Consider the following 27,323-nt stretch of genomic DNA (forward strand, 5'->3'; position numbering starts at 1 on the left):
TTTCTTAAAGTTGGCAAAATTTGAACTCGAATGGAATAAGTGCGCGCGCACAGTCGCTCATTTAACAAATTGTATGAGTGTGAATGTAGCAGGCAGACAAATTTTAAATTATTAATAAGTAGAGTGAATAATTTAAAAAATAATGTTTATAAAAAATGCACTTATTAATTTCAAAATTTTTGGAATGCGCATTTTTAAATATTTAAATTTTATTAATTATTCACTCTATTTATTAATAATTTGAAATTTGTCTGATATCCGCTACATTACATTCATAAACTATTTTACCAACCGCGCGCGTTTAAAACTCGTTCATTTCTGACCAACTTCAATACGGATGTTTCATATAATTCTCTCTCTGCATACACATACACATATATATATATGATATATTGAATGTAATACGTATTTTTGCGTATTTTGTAAGTAGAGCCATTTTGCGAGTCGTATAAAGCAGCTGTGTGATACTTTTCACGTCCTTTACATTTAGGAATGTCAAATAATAATAATATAAATTTTTGATTGACAAAATAAATACGACATAACGTGTTGAGCGAGTGTTGGCTCGCAACATATTTATTGTACGCAGGTATGTACCTAAAAATTAATTATTTAAATAAATAATCTAACAACACAATAACATTTTACGGAACAAAGAACAATCTCTTAATAACTTCATTAACCTTGATGTCATCGTCATACTGCTTACTAACTTGTGTATTTCACCCTCTAAAGTATTTAGTAGTTAAAAATAGGTTTTTTTTTATAAATCCGTGCGAGGTTAAGTTTTTTTTACAATTAACAATCGTACTTCCTTTCTTTCATTCCATTTCTGCTTGTCATTGTCCTAAATTAATAAAATCTTTTTTTTTTTTTTTATTTATTTATTTTTTTTGTTTCAAATTACTACCAAGTTTTCTATATTCGCACGAGTCTATTTATTGACTCGCCAATTTTATTTCCTGTTGCTTTATTTTTTATTTATATGTATATATATATATATAATTATATATGATGTAATTATTTTAAATTATTTTCTTAGTTAAATATTTTTTGTTACGTTCATTCGTTTATTTTTTTTTTTTTTTGTATAAATGCAAATTAATTTTTAAATTTTTTAAATGCGCATTTTTAAAAAATTTAATTTTATTAATTATTTAGTCTATTTATTAATAATTTTAAATTCGTCTGCTTCATTCATACTCATTTTAATTTCTGATCCTGGTTAGCAATTAAAAATTTTTTGATTATTTTTCAACATCAATTTAAAAAAAAAAATCTAAAAATATGCACATGCAAAAAATTTTAAAAACTACAGGTGCAATTTTTTCAAATATTTTTTTTTTTATCATTTATCATTTTTTAAAAAATCAAAACATTATTTAACGTTGACAAACTCCAGTATCATATTAGTTTTGAAAACTATTAAAAAATATCAGTACTGGGATTGAAATGAATTAAATACTGATGTCAACACTATGTCATAATTATTGATTATTAATAGATTAATTATTTTTTTTTCGAGATTAAACATTAAATAATTATTTGAAAATATTTCCAAAGATTACTGTCCATATGTTGGACTAAAAATAAAATAAATATCTTAATCTATTTAAAACAAATCATTATAATGATATTAATTAATTGTAAACACATTTTTATTTTCAGTTACAGCTTTCGCGGGTACAATAAATAATTAAAATGAGTAACGATAACATCCAACTACTGATAAATGAAAATGAAGAGATGGATGACGTTGAACTTTCACCTGTTCTACGAGTCTTTCCAAATTCAAATAAACCATGTGTCAATGTATGGATGGACAAGATGACCAACGGATCATTGACATCAGCGGACTTTAAAGAACACTGGCGGATTTGGGTTCCCAAAATTTACAGTCCTGAGTTGAATGGAAATTGCCTGACATGGAGCTTCAACGAGAGCTTGGCACAAAAAATGTTATACAATACCCTGGAGGAATTTATCTGCAATGGAGATCCTCGTGAGGTGATAGAGCAGCTTCGTAAGATGGACAAGCCGCCGTCAGTGTGCGGTAAATTTTTTAAAGTCGGTGAGCCGACTTACATTTGTCGTGAATGTGGAATGGATCCTACATGCGTGCTCTGCGTGACGTGTTTCAAAGAATCAGCTCATCAGAATCATAAATACAAAATTGGTACATCTGGGGGCGGCGGATGTTGCGACTGCGGTGATCCAGAAGCTTGGAAAAAAGATCCATTTTGTAACATACATCTCGCTGGTATTCAGTACAAAGAATTATCTGGTAATAAGTTGCCTGAAGACATTACCGAGAGAGCGACAATAACATTTGAATCTGTATTAAAATATTGCTATGAATTATTGTCACTAGATCATAATCCGAATTTACCACCGGATTTAAGTCTCACAGTAACAAATGAAGATCCACTTTCTTTAATTAGTTCGAATGGTAATTATTGTACTGTTTTATTTAACGATGAAACTCATACATTTGAACAAGTGATAAGTACTCTGGTGCGAGTTCTCAAATGTTCACAAAAAGAAGCCATTGAATTTGTAACAAATATCGACAGAAACGGCCGCGCTGTTGTTAAATGCTCGGATTTTGGACACTGTAGTGAATTAAAATCTGAAATTGAACGATTTACATTAAGACTCAACAGCCAACCATTAAAAGTTCACGTTGTTCATGCCCACGTTATAGCGCATCAAATATTTGCAATGAAACTTCTTGATTGGTTGCAACAATTTATGAATCACTGCGAAGGATTTAGAATTATTTTCAGTGATGTTGCATTAAACACTAAATTACCAGATGTCTCAATTGTCCAGGGAATATTAAATCGAGACTCACAGCTTTGGAAAGCTGCTAGAACTGCTTGGCATCGACTTTTCATATCCGGAATGCTGATGGAATACGAGAGTAAAAAAGCACTTGCTATAATATTTACTAAAAATTATGGTGACGTTATGAAAGAATTTATTCGTGATGATCATGATCATTCATTTTCCATATCATCGTTATCAGTACAATTATTTACAGTACCGACTTTAGCTCATCTGCTAATTGCCCATCACGACGCGTTATTTATTCTCATAAATACATTCATGTCAGAAAGCTCACGTCGTTGTAATCCAGCTGGTAAACTTGAATTTGAAAGAAATGTACCCAATACATCATTCAAAAGAGCTCAATATATTTTGTGTGACCTTGCGTATTTACTGAGCTCGAAGCCTGACACGTGGACTGATGAACTGCGCAAAGGTTTCATTCACGGAGTTTCATTTTTACTGACATTACTTTGGAGTATGCAGCTGATGAACTCTGTGCTGCGACAAGTGAGCCAGCATATGGAATACGAACCCGAATGGGAGTCAGCATTCAATCTCCATATCAAATTGTCACCGGTAATAAGTCTCACCCTCGAATGGTGTGGGTCTGATAGGACAGTTTTAATAAAAACCTTCCGTCAAGTTCTCAAAAAATTAGCCGAAAGATCTGAAAATGAACCATCGCCACCCAGAATACTGCGTGAGTTAGCAGATCATTCCGCTTCGTGCATCCAATATGATGTTTCATCTGAGCCAGTGTCTATTCATTTGCCAATATCACGATTTCTCGCCGGTCTATTTCTTTATTTGGAGAAATACGATTTACATTTTCAGAGCAGCGAAATAATGATACAAAATCGTTTGACACCAGAGCAAATAATAGAGCCTGTACTGAGAACTCAAGCAATGATTGCACAAGTACACGCTGGAATGTGGCGAAGAAATGGTTACAGTTTATTAAATCAATTGTATTTTTATCACAACGTACGTTGTCGCACTGAAATGCTTGATCGTGATATTAATTTACTACAAGTTGGCGCATCATTGATTGAAAGCAATGAATTTTTAATTCACATTCTCAATAAATTTAATCTTATGAACTGGGCAGACCCTGATTTTGAAACCAACACTTTAAAGAATCCAGAAGAAGATAGTATAAGACAAACGATAAATCTTGTGGAAGAATTTCTTGGGTTATTGATAACAATAATTGGGGAGAGACATGTCCCAGGTGTAGGTCGCGTTACTGCTGATGACAGATTGAAGAAAGAAATAATACAGCAGCTTTGTATCAAACCAATGTCACATTCAGAGCTGAATAAGACGTTACCTGACGGTGTCCATTATGAAACAGGTTTAGAACGAGTTATCAATGATGTAGCAGACTTCAAAAAACCATTGCAGAATTCAGCTGGTAAAAGATTGTATGAATTAAAGTCACATTTGTATGCTGAGTACAATGTCTTCTTTTATCATTACACTAAAGAAGAACTGAGTAAATCAGAAGAAGCACAACGCAAACGTCGAAAGGCGATGGGTGAACTAGAGTGTTGTCCACCACCGCAATTACCAAGACTCACTGAATCATTTAGTTTAGTTGCTAATTTATTACAGTGCGATGTAATGCTTCATATAATGCAGACAGTACTTGAACGCGCGCGTAATTTACGAGCAAGAAGTTTTTCCGAACCTCAAATTCACAAAATAATTCATTTAATTGGATATGCTCTGCAGGAACAAATAACTGGTTATTATCCATTTCTTATTTTTACAGAACGCGCTGCTAAAAAAAATATATATAATTTATTAGAAGAGTTATTAAATAGTCCTCGTATTGATGCACACAAAGATTTATTAACTTGGGTACTAGAAAAGTATCGTCAAGCAGCTGGCAGTACTATTGCACAGGTTGAGGTTCCTGCTGACAGCAGCCAGGCAGCAGAGCCATCGGCGTCTGAAAAAGATCCAGCTAAAAACAGCAAAGAATGGAGAACACAAATGGCTGCACAAAAACGCGCTAAAGTGATGGCCCAAATAGCAGCAATGCAGAAACATTTTATGAAAAAAAATGCAAAGTTATTTGAAGAAACAGTTTTGGATGTCAATAATAAAACCAGCGAACGCGGATCATCAATGGATTTATCAGAGTCGCTCGAGCAGTCGCCAGTTGCTGTCGGGCCTAAACAGACTGCCCGTCTTGCTGAGGAAAAAACTTACACTTGTATTCTTTGTCAAGAAGATCAAAGTGTAAGTATTACTGGTGACGCTATGGTACTCGCTGCGTTTGTCCAACAGTCAACTGTACTCTGTCAGTCACGTGACGACATCAATGAAACAAATCCATTGTATTTATCATCAAGACTCGGTGCCTCACCGCATACAAGTACTTGCGGACATGTAATGCACGCGTACTGTTGGCAAACGTATTTTGATAACGTACTTGCTAAGGAAAATCGACGGCCGTATCGACTAAGACAGCCGGCAAGTTTCGATGTTGAAAAACAAGAGTATTTATGCCCACTTTGCGAGTGTCTCAGCAATACTGTATTACCATTACTACCGTCCTTAGCATTACTTCACCCTACGAAAGCCAATCGTATAAATATTGATTTTGAAACTTGGCTGGATGCGATTAAAATTACTCTAAATTGTCGGGAAAAAACTAATATCACAGAAATAACAGATCTGTCAATGGAAAATAATCACGAGTCGATTTGCCGCTACTGCAAAGATTCATCAAACTTTCAACATACAACAGACGACGGTTCATCAAAACTTGAAAACTTGGCTTGTCCTATTCGCAAAATATACAAAGAAATGGGCAAAGAAGTTGCAGCAGCTTTCGAACTTAAAAGTCCCGAGCCCGAAATACGTCTGTCAGATCATTTGATATCGATGATACATTTGTTTGCTCAGACGACCTACACCAAAGGATTGGGCGTTGACCCACATGAAGAAGACTCACGTGTACCCTTCCTTGCTTTTAAATCAACGGCTTACACAATTCACGCCATTGAATTCATGTTACGTGATTCAGAAAAACCGCTGCTAGGATCATTGCCATCAAGATTAAGAGACAGTCTCGATTGTCTCGCTAGAATATCTGCTATTCTTGGCCACACATGGTCACCTTACGGCGATAACGGACGGCGAAGAGATTTCGGAAATCAAGCGCTCACTTTACTGTCATTGCTTATAGAGAACCCACACAGTGACAGCTGTTTCACAGAGTGGGATCCGTTTGGAATTCTCGTACCCTTGCTCGTGACATTTCCCAGCCTGTTTGCTATAAATCCTGACCGATCACCACCAATAATAACCGGTGATAACCACGAAGCTCATTTACTAAAACTCGTTTTCTTATCACTTGTTACTAAAATAGTAGCGACAAGTGAATTTGAAAATAACCAAGCGATGGACGTTGACTTTCATGAGGAACCAAATGAAGAAAATAATGAAAATTGTGATGCTCTATTAGCTCTAATGGATGCTATCAATATCAAAACTGGTAGTTTGACTCTAAATGAAATTTGGAAAAAAGTTAAAGACTCAAGTCTACCATTTTTACGTTGCTGCGCGCTATACTTTAATTACATAACAGACGTACCTGCTCCAGTAGAGCTTACCAATAAAGGCGGTGATATCTATGAAAATATTTGCGCTTATCTCGGGTTACCAACAACCTGCGATGGTCTACTAAATTCTGAAAGTGTGCGTACACTCGCTAAAAAATGGATGGAACATCCGCGCACTAAATTACCAGTTAAAGTTAAAGAGCCGCTTAAAGTAAATAGTCTTGTTGATTTACCTGAGGATTACAGTGAACTTATAAATACCGTGTCGCTGTTCACATGCCCGACAAGTGACCGTGAAGATTCACGTAATCCGACAATGTGTCTTGTCTGCGGAGAGATGTTGTGCTCACAAAGTTACTGCTGCCAATCAGAATTAAATAAAACAACTGTTGGTGCATGTAATTATCATGCGAGTATATGCGGAGCTGGGGTTGGAGTATTTTTGCGGGTACGTGAATGTGAAATTTTGTTTTTACGGAGTCCCAATAGAGGTGCGTTCACGTGCCCGCCGTATCTTGATGAGTATGGAGAAACTGACCAAGGACTTAGACGGGGAAATCCTCTTAAATTATGCAAAAATAAATACAAACAGTTGAATCAAATGTGGTTGGGACACGGACTTCATGAAGCCATTGCTAGAGCACTTGAATCCTCGAGTAATCTTATATCCACTCAATGGCAACATTTATAACCACTTAAGAATAATTTATTGATAAATAATAAATAATCGTCGATTGGTTAGAAATAACTCAAAAAATAAAAAGAAAAATTAACGGAGTGTGAATGAAAATTTGCATGGTAAAAAATTTAAAGGTGTTACATGCAAGTAGTCTGATTATATTAGTTCATGCTGATGTAAAGTAGCATGCAAAAAATAATAAACGTAAGGTATTTCTACTTTTAATTTTTCTTTTATCATTTTTTCGAAACGTTTAATTACTATTTATTATATCTACTAGGGTGGTAGTTAAAAATTAAATTTTCTCAGGCGCCTGATAAAAAGCTTATTTTTAGTGAAAAAATACCTGGGGAATTTGGTTTTTTCTTTTTAAGTAAAAAGAACACGTGCCAGGACGATCGGAGTACATTTTTCGATACAATTGCGTTTTTTTTAAATATCTCATGAAATATGCAGATTAAAGGAAAAAATCATAGGAACAATTTTGTAGGAAATTAAATTCTTGACAAAAAATGTCATTTTCATTTTTTTTTTTTATAAAATGTGTATTTACGAAGATATTTTGAAAAACTTTTTTTAGATCTTTGAATTAAGCGGCTTAATATTACAAATTTTGAAAATAATATTTTTTTAATTATATAGAAACTATAACAAGCATTTTTGATTGATATGTTACGAGTTAGAATGTTGTCTATATTAAAAAAAAAAAAAAAACTTTAATTTAAATATTTGTAATTATTTAAATGCTCAATTAATAAGATCTAAAAAAGTTTTTTTAAATATCTTCGTAAATACACATTTTACAAAAAAAATCAATATGACCTTTTTTGTCAAAAATTTAATTTCCTATAAAATTGTTCCTATAACTTTTTTCTTTAATCTGCATATTTCATACGATATTTAAAAAAAACCGCAATTGTATTGAAAAATGAACTTTGATTGTCCTGACACGTGTTCTTTTTACTTAAAAAGAAAAAACCAAATTCCCAAGGTATTTTTTCACTAAAAAAAGCTTTTTATCAAGCGCCTGAGAAAATTTAATTTTCAACGACCACCCTAATATATACATATATATATTTTTTTGTTGTTGTCCCTATGATCTCTGTAATAAATTTATATGATTATTACAAACTTACCGATTGATATATTACATCTTTATTTTATAAATGAAAAATTGCATAAAGAGATCTTTGGATTTTATTTTATAATCTAAGAAAATTAAAATCGATTTGTAAATTAATATATATATATTAAAAACTTTAATTAACCCCTTGATAAAAAATTTATTATGTAATTTATTTACTTAAAATTTCATAGTAATTTTTATTTTCATTTTAGTAAAGAAAAAAAAGTCAATTTTTTAAAATAAATTTTTTCGTGAGTAAAATTGTCGTGATGAAAAGGCACGAAAAAAATGTTTTTTTGAACATCACTTATAGTTTATATATTTTTTAAATTACGATTGATAAATCAATGGGTTAAGTGAAAATTAATTATATTATTAATTAATAATTATAGTTGTATTTAATAAAAAAATATATAGATATATATAATCTCGATATTATTTGATATAATTTATTTAAATTCGATAAATTTGCAATAATTGTCGATGACAAAATTTAATATAGAAAATTATTAATTAAAATAAATAATTCACTAATAAAATTAATGTCGTTTTTTATCTTCTGTTTTAAGGAATAAATATTTTTTAATTAGGAATAATAATAATTAATAAAAAAAAAATATTAATATTTAATTCGAATTAAGAAATAATTTAAATTTATTTTATTAGTTTTAAGTCTTTAAAATTGATAAGCTGATGAGAGCTTTCAATAATATATATTAATAGAAACAATTTTATTGTTATGTTATATAAATTATCAAAAGTGTTTCATTAAATTGGTAAGAGTAATTTATATAAATATATATTATATTAATTAATTAATTAATTAATCAATAAAACGAATTTAATTGTATTCATGTCTATAATTACATTACGTAAATTTATTATTACATATTTAGAATCATTGATATTATAATTATTATTATTAAAAAAAAATTTTAATGCTTGTTTTTACTTTCACTGTGATTCTATATTCTACATTATATCACATTACCCATACAATGTTTACGTCAATTCAAATGATATTATTATAAATTTAACAACAAGCGTACAACTAACAAATTTTTATTTTATTTTCGTATTAACAATTATTATTTAATTTAATAATAACTTAAAAGTTTTTAAGTAACAATAAATACTATTTGTTAAATGATTAAAAAATTTTGTGCTGTAAATTTCTTAAATAAAAAGCATAAAATCATAATTATTTTGTGTTAAATATTATTTTTATACTGTGGTATAAATTCGTTTAGTTTTTTTGACTTCCCGCTAAGAAAATTTAAAATTAAAAAAAAAAATAGATTTTCGAAAACTGAGTTTTCAACAGATGACTTTTTCAAGTCCTAGGAAACTTTTGAGTATTTTCAATATAATGTCCGAGTATAATTATGGGTGTACGTACATATTTATTTTTATCACTATACATAAAATTAAAAATTTTTTATGCCAGTGATTTTGATAAAAAATTTATCGTAACTATTATTTTTATGTAGTCATAAAATTACTACATAATACAGAATATATAACTAGTACACAATATGTCATATTTTATTATAAAATTTCAAAAAACTTTTGAGTCTTAGTAATCTAGGTTGTGACAGCTTTACTTTTATAATAAAATAAATAAATTGATATTGATAAAAAATAAAGCCAAAAGTAGCTGTGAGTATGAATGTAGCAGACTATGAGACAATTTATAAATTTTAAGTAAGTAAATTAAAATAATGGAACTGAAAAAAATGCGCGCGCTAATTCTTTAATTATCTAAATACGCAATTTTTTATGAAACTGAAGCTAGCCGACGTGTAGAAATTTTTTTATTATGTTTTTAAAAACGATAAATTAAAAAAATATTTATATAAATTGCATCTGTTTAATTTTCTACATGTGCTTTTTAAAATTTTCTTTTATTTTAAATTGAAATGTTTAAAAAAAATTATAACACGTGAACTGTCTGCTAACTTCAGAATGATCATTTTTTTGATACTGGTTAGTCGACGTCTAATACTTCTTTGATTTTCTTTCAAAACAGTAAATTATAAAAAAAAAGTTTTGGAAAAAATTGCACTTATAGTTTCTTTTATTTTCCACTTGTGTTTATATTTTTTTTTCGTTTTTTGTAATTGATTTGTTGGAAAAAAAATCCGAAAATTGTTGATTGTCTCTCAATTTCAGAATCATAAATTTTTCATTTTTTTTTCTACTCACATTTTATTTATTTATTCAAAAATTTTAAAAATTGATAATTGTCAGTTACATTTACACTCATAAATTAGTCGGCATTAAGATTTTAGTGTTTTTAATTATCAAGTTAATTATCATTAGTAAATTGTTTAAAAATCTACAGAATATAATTTAAAAAATTCTTCCAATGGATTTTTAAAAATTTTAACCTGTCACTATTTACTTTATTTATTCAAAAATTTGAAAAATTGACAACTGTCAGTTACACTCATAAAGTAGCCAACGACAATTTTAGTTTTTAATTACCAAGTTAATTAACATTAGTAAATTGTTTAAAAATCTACAGAATATAATTTAAAAAATTCTTCCAATGGATTTTTAAAAATTTTAACCTGTCAGTATTTACTTTATTTATTCAAAAATTTAAAAAATTGACAGCTGTCAGTTACACTCATAAAGTAGCCGACTACACTTATAGTTTTTTTTAATTACCAAGTCAATTATCATTAGTAAATTTTTAAAAAATCTACACAATAAAATTTGAAAATCCTCACATGGATTTTAAAAAGTTTCCATGTCAGTATTTTTTTTTATTAAAAATAAATAATTATTTTTGATGACTGCTCCTTCCATCATGATATAAAATAGTGGTTTGATAACCGAGCTGATAATATTTAAAGTTGGCGCTACCGTGTAATTCAGTGATATAAAATATGGTGGTTGAAGAGTAGTGTTGATTTATATCTCCCCTTACGTCTTGCGTCGTCTTTTGGAATCGCCAGCTCGCCAAAAAAAAATGCTGCTGCTCCATCTCCATCCTGCGTCTTCCTTCCATATCTATACCATCACCCATATCATCCATCCGTATTGTGGATTGTTGGTAGCTTTAGTTTCATTTGGAAGGTTATAGATTCATGCTTATATTTGGGGTGTGGCATCTTATTTAAATAAATAACAAATAATATGTCGTTCAAATTAAATATTCCCGTGACTTTGTGATTTCTTTTTTTTTTTTTTTTTATTAACATTAGACGCAATCTCACATAATCTATCAGTTTCATTGTCCAAATTTCAAGGCTCAAGTGTTGTCATCAGTGTTGACTATATTTTTTTTTGTTTTAAATTTTATTTTGTCCGAGTGTTTAAAAGTTTAATACAAACACAATTAAATAAATAACAATTAATACGCATTGAATAATAAGTAAAATAAAAATTATAAGTTGGTAATTATGAATACATTTGATATTAAAAAGTGTTATAGGTTAAATGAAATTTGTATTCATAAAGTATTGCTAAGATGATTCATATAAATATATCAGTTATAATTGTATGGAGCTTACGGCAACATAATCAGCTATTGTCGGAATCATATTTAAAGATTTTAAATTAAAAGTTCATGAAACGACGAGTTATATTTAAGCTGTGGGATGTTGAATACCGTCTGTTCCCCACAGCCTCCAGAATACACCGAGATGTCTCGGTTGGCTGATTATTTTGTGGTCGTTGGTTATGATCATGGTAAAGAAAGTAAGTATAGCGCAACAGGTTTTATTTAATATATTAATTAATTGGTTAATCAATTGATTTGTTTATTTATTTGACATTAAAGGAGCTGGAACAAGTAATGGAATTATTGTCCAAAGATTTCCTGAGAAAGATTGGCCGGACACACCATTCATTGAAGGCATCGAATGGGTGAGTAATTTGGATGGTGGCCACATTTATGTAAAACCTGGAAATGTCAGGAATTATAAATATACTGGAAAAATCAGGGAAAAGTCAGGGAATTTTGTCACAAAGCTGGAAAAATTTTTACTTTCTTTTTTTTTGACTGAAAAAATCAGATGAATTTTTTTTTCTGTCAAAACTGTTCAAAAAGTGGCGCGACGCGAATGCGATTGTAATGTCATTTTTAAAAAAAATTAGTAGAAATTGATTCCAATAGCGAAAAAATGAAGCAGTTGGAATTAAAAAGACTGTTAGAAAAAAAAAATCTTAGTAGAAACCAATTGTCAGGATCTTGAAGCTATTAACATGCATATTGACAAGTTGAAAAACCAAAAACATTAAAAGTATACATAAGTATTGAACTAATAAGTTTCACTATATTTATTATTCGCGTATTTGATTAATATTTTATTAATATTCTATAAAACGTTCTTGTTTATGAAATTTATTCTAGTGAAAATGAAAAGTTTATTTATATTTTATTATAGAGTAAGTTATATAAAATCATAGATTTAAAATAAAGAATGAAAAATTATTCATTTAATAAATAAAAAAAACGTATGAACATTGACAAATAATAAAATAAAGTTTCATTTAACGACAATGATTGATTATTTATTGAACTGACTTATGCCATTTTATTTTGAATTAAATAAATATTTCCAATGATTTAATACTACTACATATAGTCAGGAATTTTTAAATTATTTGACTGGAATACCTGGAAAAGTCAGGGAACTTTAGTTTAAAAAATCTGTGGTCACCATGTTATTTATTTAAAATATTTATATTTATATATTTGATGTTCTTATTTGTTTGATAGTTTTGTCAGCCACAAGGATGGGCGCTTTCGACAGAAAGACAGGAGCCACGTTTTTTCGTGTCTGTCCTTACGGACATTGATGCGAACCGTCATTACTGTGCATGCATGTGCTTCAATGAAACTGTATCTATTGTACCGAGTAAACCGGTTGACGAAGAGGAAGAACCTGTTGATGGAGTTAATCGTACATTAGTTAGAGCTATTCCAGCAATTACACATCATAGTATTATGTACGCGCCAAAATGTCTGGTGTTGGTTTCAAGATTAGATTACATCGAAACATTTCGGGTATTCATTTATTTTATTTTATTGACAGCTATTTCTCAGAGCAAATAATTTTATAAACCAACACGTAATATTATCGATGACTAAATAATTTCATTGATAATTTTTTAAAAATATAATTCCCATATTTTTTTTTTAACTTATAATTTTATAAGCTGTGTTGCTGTTACACTGCAAAAAATTTGCGTAGTGAAAGCGGATTAAATCTGGAGTGGATTAAATCTGGAGAGTTTTTTTTTAGAGTGAATACGAGTTTAAATAAAATTCAGATCACTCCGAAATCACTTATCTGAAAAAACAAACTCCGTATTTACTCTGTATGCGAAATAATTTTTTTAGAAACTCCGAAACTCTGAGTGAATTTGAATTTAAATAAAATCCGAATTCTCTTTAGATTTTTTACAGTATAAGATATAATTATGTTGGTTATTTATTTACTTTGTCGTGATAATATTACATGAAATAATTCTCTGATGATATGTAAATTTATTATTAGCTATTAATGTTTATATACATGTCTTATTATAGAACTGTTTGGGTATTATTTATACGGTGTACGTTGAAAATCATGAAATCCCGCTGGAAACATTAGTTGGTAATATATTAGGATGTATTCAAGTACCACCAGCAGGTGGTCCGCAAGTTCGTTTTAGTATAGGTGCTGGTGATCGACAGGCATTACAACCTCCAATAAGTCCATCTCTTCCCATTACTCACACTAGTGTTAATTTATTATTCCAACAACTTGGTAATTAATATACTTTTTTTTGATAATTCATATCTGTCATAATTAGGTCTACTTAAATTATAATTCTATCCGAGTCAACTCTGCCAAATGACATCAGTAGATGAGGCGCTTAATTTCAAATTTATTTTTAAATTACCGTGAAATTCAAAAATATATTTTTACACAACAGAAAGTATTTTTTAATACTTAATATATAATTCGTAGTTAAGAAATAAATAAAAACTCATTTTTAAACGACAGTAAAAAACTTTTTTTTAAATTCGGATTTAAAGTTTCTTATTTGTTAGATTTTTAAAAACATTGTGAGCTTTAAAATTAAGTGACGTTTTGCATTAAATTCTCTATGGGTATGATTGCAGTCAACAAAAAGAGTAAAAACATTTATAAGAAACTAGATTTTAACATTTTTAGACATGTCCGTTTTAAAAACTAGTCTCAGATATAGATCATAGTTATGATAATGTTTTTTTTGCAGTAGGAATATGATTAGGAAGTAAAGTTATAATTTGAGTAAATTTTTTTATGACAGAAACGTAAATGCGAAATTTTAAAATAGATCCGAAGTCGGAATGTTTTTTGCGCAACGAAAAAAAAAAAATATTAAAAAGTAAATTTCTACTGGATGCTGGTAAGTCAGCTGAAAATCTCAAGCCATCCCCAATTTCCGGAACTGCCCCTCAAGCAGTCAAAATATACGAATTTTTTTCATTTTCGTTGCGTGAAAAATGTTCCGATCTTCGGGTATGTATTTTAAAAACTAATTATTTATATTTATATTTTATTTATTTACAGGAATTCGTAATGTATTAGTATTATTTTGTGCGGTGATGACCGAACACAAAATTCTATTTCATTCTGCTAGCTATTCTAGACTTACTGAAAGTTGTCGAGCGCTTACTGCATTAATGTATCCATTTCGATATACTCACGTATACATTCCATTATTACCTGCTGCTCTTGTTGAAGTTCTTAGCACACCGACACCATTTATTATGGGTGTACATAGTTCGTTAAAACATGAAATAGCTGAACTTGTAAGTAATATTTTTTTCAAACTCTTCCTATTATTATTAATAATAATTTTTGAAATTGAATTTTATTATTTATAGATGGATGTTATAGTAGCTGACTTAGATGGTGGTTCCATAATGGTTCCAGATGGGGTATCACTGGCCCTTCTTTCCGAACCATTGTTATCGCAAACGCAAGATGCTTTATCACTTGTTCTACAGCCACAACTTACTTCCGCGGATCACGCATTCCTTCCTGCGGTCGTACCAGTCACCGATCCTCCGATGTTAGATAAAGAATTAAGAGCAGTATTTATGAGAACTTTTGCACAATTATTACAAGGATATCGTAGTTGTCTTACATTAATTCGAATTCATCCAAAACCAGTTATCACATTTCACAAGGTTTGTTTTAATAAATTTTAATTCTTAATGGTCACATGGGCCCCAAAAAACACCAGAAAATTTTAAACTAAATTTCCGTATCCAAATTTTTCGATATTTTTTTTTTCATTTCTACAAAATTTAAATTAAAAATTGAGGTTCATTTTATTTGATCTTTAGCTTTATAGTCCTTAAAAATAATATGAGGCAACAAAATTTTTTTTCACCAGAAAACCTGCCAGTTAACGAATAAAAAAAAAAGATTTTTTCATCCTAAACGTTCGAGTTTTTCCCCCTAAGTTTCCACCTCTATAACTTTTTTTCTACCAACTTTAAGCGTATGACACAAAAAACCTTTTTTGTAGAGAATTTATTTTTTTACATAATCTCAGAATTCAAAAATTAGAAAAAAATTTTTTCAATGTACAGTAGGACCTCGTTATAAAACTACGCGTTATAAGACTCTTTCCCTCAATTTGTTAAAACTCGCTCGTTACACTTCCCCCTCCAACTACTCAATAAAAGTTTTGTGCTGAAATCTCGCTATAAGACTAACGACCAGTACGACTAAAATCGAGATAAAATGTACATACATAAAAATTGTATTTTAAATAATTTATTTTCATAAAGAATACTTCAAATTTCATGGTATCACATAATTAATTAACAGAAAAGAACGACAAAATTCTGTTTATTTATGATTATATATGAAATAGATTCACTGTATAATAGAGTAGAGTTGAACCGAATACATAAACCCCGAGATACTCTTATAACGAGGCCCTACTGTATTTTAAATGGACCTCCCCGTGCTCAATTTTTGAGATACAGAGCTTAAATTTTAAAAGGATTTTTTTTTTAAAGTAAATTTTGAGATGTATTTCTTCGAATTACTCAAACTACTCAACTTCGACGGATTAGCCAAAAAAACAATTTTTTTTTCTGAAACTAATAACTATTTTTTAGTAATATTTATTAGATATAAATATCCAAATATATGAATAATTGAGTAATAGTTCCCTGATCGGATACTAGATCTCTTACTTTAACCAGTTAAAGTGAGCGACTAATGGTACTTAACGAATTTAGAGTTTTTTACCTTTTTTTTATTTAAATATTTAATTAAAAATATTAAAAGGTAATAAATTTATTATTATTTACTATAAAAAATTTCTCTTTTTATATAGAGACCCCTTGTGACCGTATTGATTCGTTCGGAAAGTGCTGCCATTTAGAATTAAATAAATACTATTTTTTTTTAGGCGGCATTTGTTGGCGAACGAGGTCTCACTGATTGTGATTTCACTATTAGAGTATTAGATTGCATGTTCTTTACTTCTTTTATCGCCGAACGTGGTCCACCATGGCGACCTTGTGATATATGGGATGAACTGTATAGTAATATTAGTGATCAGCTCAAACAAGAATCTCAGGATCACGGTAAGTCACTTCTATTATTATTTATTTATATTTAATATAATAAATCCTTTCATTTTAATATAGGATTGGTATTGACTCATATACAAGAGTTAGCCAAACAATTAGACAAAAATGAAAATCCAAATCCCCAAGTTTATGTACAAAAAATATTAAAACCACCGGAAGGTGCATTTGCAAGAATACATCAGCCACTTTTTCCGCACATTAATACAGAGCAAGTTCAGGCAATTATAGACGAAGGTTTAACTAAAAATAATTTAAAAGTACGTTTATCAACACTTCAACCTCGAATAGTGCCATCAGGTCCTCACATATCGATGGTCCATGATATTAGACATTTAGTTAGTAATTCAGCTCGTAGATTAGAAGTACTCCGTAGTTGCGTTAATTGTATATTTGAAAATAAAATATCAGATGCACGTAAAACATTTCCAGCAGTATTACGCGCGTTAAAAAGTAAAACTGCTCGGTTAGCGTTGTGTATGGAATTATCTCAACATGTTATCGGTAATAAAGCGATGCTTGAACACCAACAATTTGATTTAGTTGTTCGTTTAATGAACTGCGCATTGCAAGATGACTCAGCTATGGATGAACACGGAGTAGCCGCAGCTTTACTCCCCCTAGCTACAGCATTTTGTCGTAAATTATGTACTGGAGTAATACAATTCGCGTACACTTGTATTCAAGAGCATCCTGTGTGGCAAAATCAGCAGTTTTGGGAAGATGCATTTTATCAAGATGTGCAAAAAGATATTAAACGTTTATATTTACCAGCTGATAATTTAATGAGGCTTGGAAATGAAGGACTTGTCAGTCCGATAAGTCCGAGAGAATATAAAGAATTTTCTTTGCGCGATCGAACTTCGATGTATCGAAATCAAGAGCCATCGGCACTGGAAATAGCGGCTGAACAAATGAGAATATGGCAATCTATCGATCCGGATAAACAAAAAGAACTTGTTGCTAGTGAAGAAAGTACGATGTACAGTCAAGCTATTCATTACGCTAATCGAATGGTATATTTATTAGTTCCACCGGACATCAGTGCTAAAACACATCGGCAAGATCATGTTTATGATGATGAAAGAACAAGTAATAGTGTCACTAATAGGTAAATTATTATTATTTTTATTTTAATTAAATATTGTAGTACAAAGTATTTTTTTGCACAACTCAATTGAGAAGCGATTAATGTGTTCTATTATATTCGTACTATTTGAAAGATTACTTATTAATGAATAAAACGCACACAGTTTTAAGTCACTTTTTTAAACCTGGTGTTAATATTGGTGTTGCCAAGTATCACAACTAGGGACAAGATTTTTGACTAAATTTTGAAATGAATGATTCAAATATTTGATATTACAGCGAAAATATTTGTCTGACCGAAAAAGTTTTCAAACAAAAGTTGTAAAAAATTTAATTTTCTAAAAAAAATGTTTCTTATAATTTTTTTATATGACCAATATTTTCGCCGTAACATCAAAAGTTTTACACCATTAATTATTCATTATTATTTTTAAATTAAATCCTTCAAATGAGCGCGAAATCTTTAAGAATTCGACGAAATAAGACTTTTTTTTAAACAGCTATAACTACTTCAATAATGGACTAGTTCAGACTTTTTTTTTAAATTTTGGTCTTTAAATCTACTTTCCAGAAAAAAATAAAAAAATTGAAGACATTAAAATCTATGAAATTTTTTATTTGTAAAAAATCGCATTTTTCTCAAAAACGAAGTGAGATATCGAAAAATTTTATTCTTTGAAAGCCTTATTTCGTCGAGTTCTGCAACAATCGGCGGTCATTTGGCAGCCTCACGGAAACCGTAGAATCCCTAGAATTTTTTCATTAAAATAAAAATTTTATATTAAAGAAAGATTTTCTAATTTTTCTTTTTTTTTTTTTTATATTTATCATTTGTGATATTTGAATACTATTACATTTTTTCAAACAGTGTACCAAGCGATAGTGGCGATGCGGAGTCAGGTTTCGAGGAAACTGACCCCGGGGAAACAGGCATTGCTGTGATAAGGATGGTATCACGATTTGTCGATCGCGTTTGCACAGAAGGCGGTGTCAGTGCCGATCATGTTCGGTGTCTTCATCAAATGGTTCCGGGTGTCGTTCATATGCACATCGAGACTCTTGAAGCCGTTTACCGTGAAAGTAAAACTTTACCACCGATACAAAAGGTATTTAAATATAAATAATTATTCTTTAATTACTTACAAAATATAAAGCAGAAAAAAAAGATAAAATGGGTCCCGTGTTGAAAAAATATGTGAATTTTTGCTCTCTTGATCTTTTAAAATAAATTTAAAAATTCAATTAACTTTTAAAATATTTTAGCCGAAAATACTGACACCGAACATGTTACCCGGTGAAGAAGTTATAATGGACGGCTTAAGAGTTTATCTTCTTCCTGATGGCCGAGAAGAAAGTGTTGTAGGTCTTCCAAGGACACCACCACTTTTACCTGCTGAAGGTGCTATATTCCTCACCAATTATCGAATAGTATTTAAGGGTATACCTTGTGATCCATTTGGTACGTAATCATTATTACTAAGCTTTTTTTACTCAAACATACACGGAAAAAAAAATTATCAAGTCAAGTAAATATTCTGGAAGACAAACGTTTCTGAGAACCAAGTCAAGATTTTCTTGAGCCAAGAAAACTCGTCTTAGAGGAGATTTATACTCAATCCAAGAAAGAGGTTTTCAAAAAAAATTTCTTGAATAAAGAATATTCACTTTCAGCCGGAATTTTTTTTTCTGTGTATGTAATTTTTAAGAGTGTGTGAATCGAATTGAATAATTCGTAACTTTTCGAATAATTTGAAACTTTAAATTTGGAAAATTTGAATTATTCGATTCGATACGAATAATTCATAAACTCGAACTATTCGCACATCTCTACTAGCTTTATTTAGTACAGTAAAATAAATAAATTATTGTAATTAGCTTGTGAACAAATGGTCGTACGAGCTTTTCCTGTTACGTCTTTAACAAAAGAAAAGAGGGTTGCCGTTCAGCATTTAGTTCATCTAGATCAATGTCTTCAAGAAGGTCTACAATTACGCTCATGTACTTTTCAACTTATAAAACTAGCTTTTGATGAAGAAGTTACTCCGGAAAATATCGATACGTTAAGAAAACTTGTTAATAAAGCGCGGTATCCACCTCATATTTTTCATCATTTTGCATTTAATGGACAAATATTTGTTGCGCCTACGTCACATCAAAAGGGCAAAGAAAAAAATGCAACATTAAAGTTTGTTTTATTATTTTTTTGTATATTTTTAATAATATATTTTTCACTTAAATTTATATTTATTATTTTATTCTAGGGGTTTTGCAAAAAAAACTTTACTGAAAACAGCGAGAAAAGCTGGATTTAAACCTAAACAATCGTCGAAAAGACAGAAATATGTATTACCTAATATGAATCTCACAAGCGGAAATAAATATATGACTTCACCAGGTAGAATGAGTCTTCCTGTAACTGATAATAATGATTTAAGTCATGATGACGATCTTAGCAGTAAGTTAATCTATCGATATACCTTTATATACCTTTATGTTACCCGGGAATCATGAGTGCGTATCAAATTTTTTTGTTTTTTCTAATAATCAATTTACTTTTTGTCTAAAATAATAAAAATGAAGAAATACAAATTTTATTTTTATTTTATATTTAGACCCGTGTAAAAAAAAATTCATTACAAAAAATTTGAAAAAATCTGATGAGTGGAAGTTCTAAATTTGAGACAGATTAAAACTTTATGTTTAAATTTTTTCGAACTCTTCGTATTTTAATGATAAAAAATTGTTGTTTTCAAAATTAATGCGGACGAATTTTTAGCCAGATGAGAACGTTTTCAAAAAATAATTTTTAAAATGTATTTTTACTACATTTTTCCTTCGTTAAAGCTCCGAATCATCTATATTTTTTATCATTAAAATTCTAAAAATTAGAAAAAAATTGAACTCCAAGTTCCGATTTTTCTCAAATTTAAAAATTCTATACGTCAAACTTTTTTGGAACGATGTTATTTTTTACCGGGGTACTTATCGATCTAAATTATGTCAATTAACAGAAAAAAAGTTTTTGATGCGCTCTTATATTACCTGGGATATGACATTTATTTAAATACTACACTGTAAAAAATCAGGAGGGAATGCAAATTTTATTTCAATCCGAATACACTCCCTCACTCGAAGTTCCGGAGTTTTAAAAAAGTCACTCCGCATACGGAGTTAATAGGGATTTTTTTATGGGCGGAGAGATTTCGGAGTTACGCGGATTTTATTTCAATCCGAATTCACTCCGGTCCGGAGTGTATTAGAAACATAATTATTTAAATAAATAATTCATTCGGATATTAATAATTAAACTTGAAATATTATGTTTTTAATTTATAAAATGTTTTAGTAACTCACAAAATTATAATTTCATGTATATAATACATAGTGAAAATATTAAATTATTGAACAGCCATAGTGACATAGTTTTTATGGGAATATTTTATATTTCGGTACAATATGAAATGTCATCTCGTGGTATGATTGATGTAAGTCATACAACAGTTTGTGACTCAGTGGAATTATATTTGTCAAAGTTTTATTATCAGCTGCTTATAATTTTTAAAAATCATTTCGCGTGAATATATGAAAAGGGAGCTCGTAATTATTTCCGTACTCAATATAAATGTCAAAATATCGAAGACCTAAGCTCACTATGTATTAGTAATTTTTTATATAATTAATATTTTTCGAAACTCCTTTTGGGTGAAATTAACTCCGAGGGAATTAAATAAATAAAAAATCATCCACTCCGCGATAACTCCCATTCGGAGTGAATTTCATTCTAAATAGGAGTGAATAAATAAAAAGTCATCTACTCCACGTTCACTCCGCAAATTTTTACAGTGTACTAGATAAATATAACAATAGTAATAATCTATAATTAAATTTCCAGTTGATGAATTTGAAGTTACTGGTTTTATATCAGCACCACCAACAGATGCTAAAACTCTAGAGCGATTATCAGAGCGCAGTTATGTCAGAGACTGGTACAGATTAGGCCTAAGCCCAAATAATTTACACAACAACCGTCGAAACGAACCATTTCGTCTAACTTCCGTAAACTGCGCATACATGATGTGTCGTAGTTACCCAGCATTACTCGTAGTACCAAATTTAATAACCGATGAAAGTATCAGAAGATTCTGTCGTTTTTACAGACACAGTCGTATGCCAGTAGTAACCTGGCGGCATCCGCGTACAAAAGCTTTGCTGATTCGTGGAGCCGGTTACCACGGAAAAGGTGTGATAGGAATGTTGAAGGCACACCCGACAACAACCACCAATTTAAAAACGACATCATCAGAAACAACTTCGACGCTAGAACAAGAAAAATATTTAATGGCACTAGTTGCTGCTACTCCAGCACCAGTTTTACGTCAAGGCTCTGCGTGGGGTATGTCTGATAGTTCACTGAGTATTGATTCTCTATTGATTGCCGCAGAAGACAGGAATAATCCTACGCCTGAACAGTCAAGAAGAAATCCATTTAATAAAGCAATCGGTACTTTGAGTTCTTCTGCTGGTAAAGGCCCGAAAAATTTTGGTCGCTGGGGTTCATTGAAAGACAAAAGACACAATTCTCAAGCTTCTTTGACATCCGTAAATCAACGTGGTACTGTCCGACACTCAGCAGATTCTGACAGTGGAACTGAGTGCGTCCATACTTTTCAAAGAGCGGCTCTTTATATATTGGGAGAAAAAGCCCACATGAGAGGAGTTAAAGCCGAGTCATCACCTAAAATAGATTTTATACCCGTCGAGTACTGCGATTTGAGACACACTAAGACGGCATTCAAAAAATTAATGAGAGCATGCATACCAAGTTCACCAAATGTTGAACCAGATCAAAGTTTTTACAAACTCATCGAGAGCTCAGAGTGGTTACAGCAGTTGCAAAATCTTATGCAGCTTTCCGGTGCAGTGATAGACCTTATGGACGTCCAGGGATCATCAGTTGCTATTTGTCTAGAAGACGGATGGGACACAACGACCACTGTATGTTCCGTTGCGCAGATATGTCTCGATCCTCACTATCGCACGATCGAAGGTTTCAGAACTTTAATTGAAAAAGAGTGGCTTGGATTTGGACACAGATTTGGTCATCGCAGTAATTTAGCTGCCAATTCACAGACTACTAACTTTACTCCAACATTTTTACAGTTTCTCGATATCGTACATCAAATTCAGAAACAATTTCCCCTAGCTTTTGAATTTAATGATTATTACTTAAGATTTCTGGCTTATCATTCAGTGTCCTGTCGCTTTCGTACATTTTTACTTGACTGTGAGTTTGATCGAGTCGAGTGCGGAATAACGGCCGTGGAAGACAAACGGGGTTCACTTACAAGTCATCACAAAGGTGTGGACACTGGCAGCGATGATGAAATTGTTTATCCAGGTGGTAGACTTGCTGGTACTAATATTGGTTGTAATCTAGGTCTTAGTATTTTTGATTACATTGAAAAACAGCATGCAAGATGTCCGTTATTTTTTAATTTTATGTACACACCAAATTCAGACCATCCTGTACTGAGACCTGTCTCACATTTACCGAGTCTAGACATATGGCAGTATTATTTCGAAGAAGAATTAGCTCATGGACCGGCTTATGATCTTGAAATTCTACAACAAGATTCACAACAGGAAGAAGAATCAGAGGCTGCTGATGGTACCGCTAAAAGTAATCGTAAAATAGTTACTTTGGGATACGATAATGTAAATAGTTTGGTGCCTGATCAGTTTACTCATTTACTTGAAGAAATTCATAAACTTGAAACAGAGTTGGGACATTTGCCTCAAAAATGGAAAATTCTTTGGGATAAATTGGAGCTACCAAATACTGATTCGCTGGCACGTCATGCATCTTTCAGTACTGCGCTTGTTAGATATCACGGCAGGTTAATTCACAAGCGTTCAACATTAGAATTATTACTGCGCGGTAAATTAGCTGGCGGCAATACAGCAGGAAATGAAAGCTCTGTTTACGCGCATCCTCATAGATTTGAAAGATTAGACTCGGCGACTCCGACTCACTGTGACGCTTGTTCAGGTGTCTTGTGGGGGCCAGTTAAAGCTGGACTGCGTTGTGTTGATTGTGGTCACGTGTGTCATGACAAGTGCGCTGACACTGTACCCAAAAATTGTACCAAATACAAAACGGTTGCTGATAATTTGCAATCCCATACTCTGACACGCAGTGGCAATGATACCGGAAGTGTTAACTCGAGTGTTACGACTATTCAAACTTCTTCGCAACAATATTACGAACAATTTTCTAGTAATGTCGCTGAAAATCGTACTCACGAAGGCTATTTGTATAAACGCGGCGCGTTGTTGAAAGGTTGGAAGCAACGGTGGTTTGTTCTTGATTCTATTAAACATCAGTTGAGATATTACGATGCAATGGAAGATTCTCATTGCAAAGGTTACATAGGTAATTAATTTTTTTTTATATATATTTCATAGAAGCTTTTATACAATTTTTTAAACAATGTCTTACACCCAAGTAGCACGCTTGGCTTTGTGACGTTTACAAAATGTTGACAAAGCGATCAAAAATTTATATCACCAAAAATATTTGCTTTCAAGACTTGACACAAGTGACGACAAAAAGTAAATTACAAAATAATTATCAAATAAATCATCACCTAAATTTTTTAATTGAAATGACTTTTTTAAGACGGGAAAAAAAAGACAAATTTTCTATGACTTTAGGACCAACATTTGTACGTGCTACTTATTTAAGAAAACTTGGCTTTGAAATAAAATAAAATTTGTCTTGTCCTTTTAAATGACATCTTAAAGTTGTTTCTGGGCTACTTGGGCAATAAAGGACATTCTCAGACAATACCCCTACTTTTTGAAATTATTCATGATCCTGAAGTTAGCAAACAATTAACAATCTTCGGATATTTTTTTTTAACAAATAAGTTGCGAAAAAAAAAAAACAACTAAAAATATGCGCATGTAGAAAATTTAAAAATCTTTAAGTGCAATTTTTTAAATATTTTTGTTTTATGGTATCAAAATTTTATCAATTATCCAGTTAGCACAGAGACAACTTAAACTCTTTATCATTAACTTGATTAGTAATAATTTAATTATTACACGCAGAGAAATTTTTGAATAAAAATTACCCATAAAGTTTGATACCGTCAGAACATCTAGCTAGTAATTAAATTTTTACTATGTAGTTAGTAGAAATTGTACTTAATTTACATGCTATCAATGATATATTTTACAATGTGTATGGGAAAAATTTAAATATTCACTACATGTCCTCGCAGTATCAAACTTTTTGGGTAATTTTTGTTAAAAATTCATCTGCGTGATTAAATTATTCAGATCACCCAGATAAATTAATAATCTATGAACTACCTCAATTATTAAACATTAACTGTCAAGAATATAAAACAACAAAATAAAAATTTTTTTATTGCTATTGTTGTTAAGTTAAGTAAAGCTGACATTATTCTGAAAGTAATAAATATATTTTTTTTATATTTAAGATCTTGCTGAAGTAGTTTCGGTTAATCCAGCAGCACCAACACCGGGACCACCCAAGAAAACTGATGACAAGTCATTTTTTGATGTAAGTAATTAATGTCACATTCTTTGATGTAAGTAATTAACGTCATCAATAGATTAAAATTTTATATTTAATTATTATTTTTAGCTCCGTACAAATAGACGTACGTATAATTTTTGTGCGGGAGACGCTGCTACGGCGCAAGAATGGATAGAAAAAGTTCAAGCGTGCCTGCAGTAAATTTTACCTGATGATCAACAATACTCTTTAAATCTAGTATCACAAATGTCTCAAAATCAAGCAAGTGACTGATAACGTAATATAAGATTATCTTAATTTTGTTACATATTTTTTGTATAGCCTAATAGTGTACGATATATATTATATAAAAAAAAAAATAAACTAATAATTGTTTAAGGCAATTACAATATATTAAATTATGACAATGACGATGTACTGAATGAAGTTCGATGTATGTGAAAAAATTTGATGCTTTACTCCGCCTACTTAATAATCGAATTAAATATTTATGTATTATAACTATGCTAAACTTTACTTATACATATAAAAAAAACTATTAAAGAAAATATTATTTCGTTTATTGAATTATTAAATTTTGAATTTAAATCTGTAATTTTATAAATACTGAGTTTTTAAATAATTTTGTTATTATTTTTGCCATGTATTATTATTATTATTATTATTATTATTATTATTATTATTATTATTATGACTATTATTATTTTTAATATAAAACCAAGACTATAAACATAAAATTAAATATAATTTTGTAATTAAGTTACTAAGATCGTGATATCGCTTATAAAAAATGTTTATAAAGGCTATTACTTTTAATTGTTAAAATACATATATATATTAGACCGATTTAAAAAAATAAACTACTTTTTGTTTTTCAAGGACACTCAAAAGTTTCAGTCACATAAAAAAAGACGCCTGTTAAAATTTGAACCCTCAATATTAAGAACTTCCTGATTGCAATTTTCTATTTCCAATTTAAATAACCCGGGGAAATTTTTTTTTAAATACGGAATTTTATAACTCAATTGATTATTGTACCGAAAAGGTCAACACATATTCTTGTTGGAAATTAAAAGCTCTACAAGAAAGGTCTTATCATTTTTTTATAAATTTACTCTTTCAAAAGTTATGCAAGGTCAAATTTGAATTTACGGTAAATTTTAGTATTATTTAAATTTCCCAAAGAAAATATCAGTTTTATCACAAAATTTCATAGGACTTTTTTTGTAGATCGTTTAATTTTCGACAAATTATCTCCTAAGAATTTTTCAAAATTTGTGAATTCTCTTTAGTTATTTGCGTTAGTATTAAAATGGGTCATAATACAACTTTTAGAGTTTATTGATTTTAAATGCGAATAACTAAAGAGCACTCAGGAATTTTAAAAAATTTGTATGAGATAATTTGTTGGAAATGAAAAGGTCTACTAAAAATGTCTTATGACATTTTGTGATAAATCTGATAGTTTAACCAGAAAAAGCGAAAAATAGTAATAATTATATAAATTTAACTTTGACCTCGAATAATTTTTAAAATAAAGAATTTATCAAAAAATGATGAGACTTTTTTTGTAGAGCATTCAATTCTCTACGAAATATGTATTGAACTTTTTGGTGTACTTTTTCTTTATGGAGATGAAATTCCGAAATTAGAAATTTTTTTCCCATGTTATTTAAATGAGAAATAGAAAATTGCAATCAGGAAATACTTAATGTATGATCCTGAAGTTAGCAGACAATTAGCGATTTTCGAATTTATTTTCAATAATTTAATTTAAAAAAAAAAACTAAAAATATGCACATGTAGAAAATTTGAAAAACTAAAGGTGTAATTTTTAAAAATATATATTTTTT

General features: G+C 30.2%; 2 protein-coding genes across 2 annotated transcripts; both read left to right on the forward strand.

The window, feature by feature from the left end:
• Positions 1-388: 388 nt before the first annotated feature.
• Positions 389-7,785, forward strand: LOC103580837 (E3 ubiquitin-protein ligase UBR2). Its single transcript, XM_008562738.2, has 2 exons — positions 389-589; positions 1,669-7,785. The coding sequence occupies exon 2, from the start codon at positions 1,702-1,704 to the stop codon at positions 7,096-7,098; it is 5,397 nt and encodes a 1,798-aa protein (XP_008560960.1). The 5' UTR covers positions 389-589; positions 1,669-1,701; the 3' UTR covers positions 7,099-7,785.
• A 3,172-nt stretch (positions 7,786-10,957) lies between these two features.
• On the forward strand, positions 10,958-27,281 carry LOC103580832 (myotubularin-related protein 13). Its single transcript, XM_053739149.1, has 15 exons — positions 10,958-11,920; positions 12,003-12,088; positions 12,945-13,232; positions 13,758-13,977; positions 14,770-15,011; positions 15,087-15,392; positions 16,634-16,811; positions 16,875-17,925; positions 18,772-19,009; positions 19,167-19,362; positions 19,779-20,088; positions 20,165-20,358; positions 21,796-24,336; positions 25,412-25,494; positions 25,579-27,281. The coding sequence occupies exons 1-15, from the start codon at positions 11,821-11,823 to the stop codon at positions 25,669-25,671; spliced, it is 6,126 nt and encodes a 2,041-aa protein (XP_053595124.1). The 5' UTR covers positions 10,958-11,820; the 3' UTR covers positions 25,672-27,281.
• Positions 27,282-27,323: the final 42 nt, after the last annotated feature.

This window comes from Microplitis demolitor, chromosome 5 (assembly GCF_026212275.2).
Source record: "Microplitis demolitor isolate Queensland-Clemson2020A chromosome 5, iyMicDemo2.1a, whole genome shotgun sequence".
Classification (NCBI taxonomy): domain Eukaryota; kingdom Metazoa; phylum Arthropoda; class Insecta; order Hymenoptera; family Braconidae; genus Microplitis; species Microplitis demolitor.